The sequence below is a fragment of the Microtus ochrogaster genome, chromosome 16, assembly GCF_000317375.1.
Source record: "Microtus ochrogaster isolate Prairie Vole_2 chromosome 16, MicOch1.0, whole genome shotgun sequence".
NCBI lineage: Eukaryota > Metazoa > Chordata > Mammalia > Rodentia > Cricetidae > Microtus > Microtus ochrogaster.
This window is the reverse complement of record NC_022018.1, coordinates 60,228,728-60,234,949: the sequence shown is the minus strand read 5'-3', so window position 1 is coordinate 60,234,949 and position 6,222 is coordinate 60,228,728. Positions and strand designations below refer to the sequence as shown.

General features: G+C 45.8%; 1 protein-coding gene across 5 annotated transcripts in view; it reads left to right on the top strand.

The window, feature by feature from the left end:
• Positions 1-6,222, top strand: part of Agtpbp1 (ATP/GTP binding protein 1) — a 128,862-nt gene that overhangs the window by 119,843 nt on the left and 2,797 nt on the right. Inside the window, exon 26 of one of the 5 annotated variants that reach the window (XM_026782896.1) lies at positions 3,422-6,216. The exons of the other annotated variants lie outside the window; for them this stretch is intronic. Within the exon in view, the coding sequence (XP_026638697.1) occupies positions 3,422-3,467 (46 nt within the window). The 3' untranslated portion in view covers positions 3,468-6,216. Of the gene's footprint in view, positions 1-3,421; positions 6,217-6,222 lie in introns of those variants that run through there. 5 annotated transcript variants of the gene reach the window in all.

Below are 6,222 nucleotides of genomic sequence, written 5' to 3'. Positions count from 1 at the left end.
GTCCATTCCCGCAGGCCTGTCTTGTGCGTGTTTATGCATGTCCGCCATGTTCGCCGGTCCATTCCCGCAGGCCCGTCTAGTGCATAGTTTTTCCTAAGGTTGGAGTTAGCCACTGTTTCTAGCCTGTCCCGATGATTTGTAAGTTAAAGTAGTATTTATATCAATGTGTAGTGATAGTTTTATTTATTGCTTCTTTGCCATCACTGTTCTTAAGTTCTCTTAGGCAAAACTCTCTATTCAAATAATTACATCCACGGGTATCCATATGTACATGTGTGCTTACACAAACAACACCTTTACATCTAATCGTACAGCATAGACTTAACCTTGTTTTAAAATTTCTAGCTCACTTCAGTGACAGTGAGAATCGGCATTCCCATCCTTACTTCTGACCTCTGCTAATTTGATCTCCCTTGCTCTGCCTTCCTTTCCTTTCTGAGATTTCTTGGGAAAATATGTCTTGTGCTGTCCTTGACTGGCAGTGCTGCTGTTCCCTGACTGATCATGCTGTACTGATGAGCCCTTAGGTTTAAGTGTTAGCTGCAAGTTCTGGTGGAAAGTGTTGCAGCTACCTTGTGGTAAGGGTAGAAGACACAGAAGGAATTATTTGAGGGAGCTGCTGGGTGCTGGAAGGGTCATTACATTTCTGAGGTGACTACTGTAAGAATATGCAGAAAAATCCATGAAAACCCTACACTGGGGAGTTTCTCTGTTGATCAAGTGCTTTCTGTGCAAGCATGAGCCCTAACTTCAGATCCGCAGCTCGCACAGCGTGTGCACGTCATCCCAGTACGGGCCATCCAGCCCAGCTGTCAATGAGCTTGTGTCTCTGTCTCAAAAACTAAGGTGGAGACCAGTTGGGGAACACTTGTGACATACACCTGCATGCCTGTTTGCACACATACACATCACATACACATGTACACACACTTGCACACTTGTATGCTTTATTTTGTACCTGGAATGGGACTGATTGGACTGATTGTTGCCTGGAAACCTTTTCCTAAATTGCACTATGTTTTAAAGACGCTGACAATGAACTTCCTGGCCTTAGACTCCCTGAAGTCTGATCCAGGCTGACCAATCAAAATCAATCTGTACCACATTTTCATCATTCTTCTTCCTTTTTTTTTTGAGTCAGGGTTTCTTTGTGTAACAATTCTAGCTATCCTGGAACTAGCTCTTTAGACCAGGCTGGCCTTGAACTCACAGAGATCAGCCTTCCTCTGGCTTCTGAGTGCTGTGATTAAAGGTGTGCGCCACCACCACCCAGCCAGGTTTTTCATTCTTACTCTGTTTGCTTCTCTAGACAACACCTGCAGGAACTCCTCGTGGAGTTATTTGGACATGTTGCTAAATTTTAGACTAGGGCTTGGCTGAGAATAGGCAAGGTTTAGTAAAGAAATAACAGCTAAACTTAAACCAACAAAATTAGCAATTTTAAATACATTAATCTGGGTCCAGTGGACCTTAGTGCTAGAAACACAAAAGAAAAAGTATCAAAAAAATGTTTTCTGTATAATGATGATTGTGGCTTTTACAAAGAGGAAGTGGTAGTTGTATGTTTTAAAGCATCTAACAGTCACTGACACTTCCAAGACATGCTTGACTATGCTGTAATGAGAGGTATTCAGAAGCGGGCTTCTCTGTTTTGCAGCTGTGTTTATATGAAGACCCGGCCTTAGGAAATGGAATTGTTTCTAATGCACTGGCTGCTCAGTGCCTTATTTATGTTCAGGTTGTGTCATAGGCGCATGACAGGTTGAGCTGTGCCATCTAGTGGCCATGAAATGTCTAGTTAGCCTCTCCATGGAAGTGTTCTTTCTGCTTGGCACAGCCACCCCACCCTGCACCAGCAGCGCAGACATACCCTGGCGAGTCCGAGTCTCAGCTCTTCTGTGTTCTTGTTTAGGGTGTGAATGTGTGTGCAGAATATAGCTGTGTGGTTTATTACTTGTTCTGTTGTCTTCATGCAATGGTATATTCATTCTGTTTCCATTTAGTGAATTACTGATAAAATTAAAGAGTTTTAATTTTTTTTTTTTACATCTGGTGTTCTATTTTATTTAATGTTTTTTTTAATCTTATCTTGGGGATGATTTTTTATTCACTTTTGTCTCTGCATAAGCCTGTTCTATTTTCTTTTGTTATTCTTTCATTGGTACCCTAGAGGTTTATCAGTGCATAATGGACCCTTAATTTACTAGTGCACAGTATAAATTGCTGTGTCTGCTTCCTCAGACAATGAATGCTGAGACCTTAGGACACATTAATTTTATCATTTTCCCACTTTTTATACTATTGTTATGTATTTAATTGAACTGTTTATGCTTTAAGCCATATTATACATATAACTGCTTTGGCCAGCCATTATTCATTAAGATTTACTTTTTAGCTCTTCTTTGGTTCCCACCCCACTGGTGGTCTTTCCTCTCTGTTGAGAGGTCTCTTTCTGTTACCCAGGCTGGACTCCTCTGCATCTGCTCCAGGTTAGGGTCATGTAGTGTGCTCTTAACCTGGTGTGTGTGTGTGTGTGTGTGTGTGTGTGTGTGTGTGTGTGTGTGTGCATATCTGTATTGTCTATGTGTCTATGTGTACATTTGTTTATGTGTCTGTATCTCTGTGTGTATATCTGTTTGTATGTGTGTTTGTGTCTCTGTGTGTTTGTGTGTGTATGTATCTCTGTGTGTCTGTTTCTGTGTCTATGTGTATATGTATGTGTCTGTCTCTCTGTGTGTTTGTGTATGCGTGTCTATTTATATGTGTGTCTGTGTATGTATCTTTTTATGTGTCTGTCTCTGTACGTGTTTGTTTATGTGTCAGTGTGCAAGTATGTATCTGTTTTTGTGTGTGTCTGTATCTCTGTATATGTTTGTGTGTCTGTGTGTGTATGTCTATATGTGTATGTCTGCTGGGAATAGATTATTTCAGTTACTACATTTTCTCATTTTTCCCTTTTATTGGGATCACAGTTATTTTAGAGCTTCCATGTGATAATTAGCACACTAGAGCTGTTTCTGTTGGGGTTTTCTCTAGTTGTGTTTCTTGGCATGTCTGGCGGTTTACCAAATGCCAGCGGGGTGTCATGTAAAGATCAGAGGATTCCTCTGTCCTCAGCTGAGCTTCAAGGAGTAGGGTTTGGTGCCCCAACCTAGTGCACCTCTGAGCTGGCTTGAGGTAATGTCAAACAAAAATGTGAATGTGTGAAATTTAATTGACTCCTGGTTCAGTCCCCCTGGCTTTCCAAGTGGCAGCCCCTAGGGGTCACAGTGGAGGCCCAGGACCCTCCTCTCCTGTGGCTCTGTCTGTCTGTGTTTGCTCCTGTGCTGCTTAGCTTCTTGTGCTGTCATTTAACAGTTTGTCAAATGCCTCTGGGAAACTGGAATGTTGGGGTCACCTCTCTGCAACTCCCTTTTTTCAGGGATCCTGACAGCTCTGCGCTCCGGCTTTCCCCCGCAGTCCCTTGAAATGGCTGGCGCTCTGATGACACCCTGCCCTGGGCCGCTGCCTCCTTTGCCCTGCTTCCCACTGGACTTTGCCCCGCACTTTCCCTTGCTGACTTTGCTCCGTATCCTTTCGCTGCAATAAGCCATGAGTGTGGACCCCGCTGTGTGCCCTCTTCCTCTGAACCTGCTGCTCCATTCTGAGTTTCTTCCTTGCTTGGTTGTCACAGAGATGCTAGTGTTTTTGCTGAGAACAACTGGAGCTAGAACATAGTGTACAGCAGTAGCTCAGCACTGCCAGTGTCGTCATGGGCTGGTTCCTGCAGACGGTCTCCTCTAAACTCCACCATCTTCATGGTAGCTGATACTCTCTGTGTACAAGATGGTGCCATTTGTGTGTTGTGACTCTGTGCATAATGGGTGACTGACCGTCTGGCTCCCTCCTCTGAGGACTGACTTTTGGCTCAGAGCTGGAGCGTGGTGGTGTCTCCCTCATTCCTTCTATTCCTTCCTTCCCTTCTCTCTTTTTCTTTCTTCCTTTCTCTTTTTCCAAATAGATGTCCTTTGGGCAGCCATATTGTCCAGTAGCTCAGCTGACCTCTGTGTGTGCTAGCACATGCTTGTAAGTATGTCCTAGTCATTTCAGAGTGACACGCATACATATATTTCCTATGAAAAGGAAGGTGGTTGTGACTTGTTAGGTAATGTATGTGAAGGTTCTTCTTAAGTTGTAAAGTACACAGGACATATACCAGAGTTCAGCAGATGAAAATTAATTGGTGCGATTGACCTTGTGTTCTAAATCTTTCCCACTGAAGTAAAATAGTGGGGGGCGAGGGGGGGCAGGAGCATGGATGACCGTGTCAGCCGCCTTGCTCCTCACTGAAAGGGCTGAGGTGGAGGGTCGGGGAGATCAAGTGGAAGAGTGGAATGCCATGCCAGGTAGACAGACAATAGCACAGTGCTTTAGTCTGGAACTGATTCCCAGAGACAGTCAGCATAGTGGGGCTCTGCAGAAGATAAGGGCCTCGCGGTGGAAGTGGTTTCACAACACAAGCCTGCAGCTAGGCTGATTCCCAGGTAGGAACTAGCAGATGGGGTGGGGAGCAGGAAGGGAAGCCACCAGTGAATAACCCTCCGGTGTAAACTCACTTGAACCTGGTAGGGAGAGAGCATGGCCGTGTTTGAGTAAGGTGCCTGGAGGGGAAGGGCTGCTGTAGGCCGGATCCTGACATCACATTCTTACATTCATAAAGTATACAACAAACCTTTATTGAAGCACCTGAAAAGTGCTTCTAGACCTTTATAGTGGCACAGGAAGTGGGTGAGTCATAGTTCCTGACCTTTGGCTTAGTATTGAGAAAACAGGCATGGGAACAGGCAGCTTCAGCTGTGTATGATGGTCAGATGGAATGTCTGTGTAGGGAACTCATGCCAAGGTGTTTAGGAGAACTGAGGATGAAGTCAAGCTGTACTCTGAAAAGAAACATGAGCCACTGGGAGAAGAAAGTGGGGCCGTACATCCTGTGCAGAGAAATCAGGTATGACCAAAGTGTGTCAAAGATCACGTAGGGCTTGGTATTTTCTGGAGATTAAGGCTGGCTTCCTTCTGGAGAATTGTGAGTTGTATGACTTCCTGAGTGTAGAGATTTGAGAATACAGAGGAGGAACAGATTTCGTGGGGAAACAATGAGTTTTCAGCATGCACTGTCTGTGGTGTAGGTGAAACAGCTGTGTAACGTCTCTAGAACTCCATGCAGCTACAAGAGGGCTAGCTGAACTCAGCTTACATGTTTGCTCTTGGAACTTAAGAGAATGCATGAATGGAGAGCTGGGAACCAAGAGCATCTTTATCAGACCGCATGCTCTGTAGGCCAGCAACAGAGAGGAGAGAGAGCAAACCAGAGTGGAAGAGTCAGAATTCTCTCCACAGTGAGTGCAGCCGAGCCGCTGGTGGAAATGGCAGTGGAATCGGATTGTGAGGGCTGTGCATGTGCAGTGTGGAGAAGTGCATGCCTTCCTTCCTCTCCCTCCGTAAGCCTGGCTCATAGACATGTCTGCTCTGCTCTCTCTCCTCTCTGATCCCTGCCCACCTTCCTGGCAGACTCCTGTGTCTCCTTTCCCAGCAGTGGTCACCGTGTTGCAGGGCCAGTGCTGCTGTGAGCCTAGGAGCAGAGCGTTCTGAGGATCTGGAGAGACAAGGGTCTGAGTGACCGTGGTGGGTACAGTGTGGACTAAGAGGAGGGCTTTGTTTCCTACTCTTTCCATTCTCCTTACCAGAACAGGTGGCACCATGAGCAGGGTGCTTGGTGAACGAAGCAGGTGTGGTTTGTTCATGCCAAACTGACGAGTAAACCATGACTTGCCACGAGGGACACAGCCTCTGGTACAGCCCTGCCCATCTCTTGCTGCACTCCCCTGGAGCTTGCTCTCTTGGTCTGAGGCTCCCAAATCTTTGCTGTCCTTATTCTGGCACCTCTCTTGTTCTGTCTTCTCATTGGTGTGCAGCTTTAGGAGATGGTCTTCAGATCCTTTTCTTATTTCCTGTTAATGAACTTTGTATCCACTTTTACACACACAATCAATCCTTATTTTGACCCTGCTCCTTGTAACCGACCTGGTTCCAGCCTCTGCTGTCCCAGTGGCCATTGAGCTACATCTGCTGGCTCAGGGTCTCTTCAGTGCTGCTCCTAACGTGTGGGGTCTGTCACCTTGCTCACTCTTGCCAAGCACTGTCTCTGCCTCTGTGCCTCACCTGCCTGGAGCTGCTCTGTCCTCC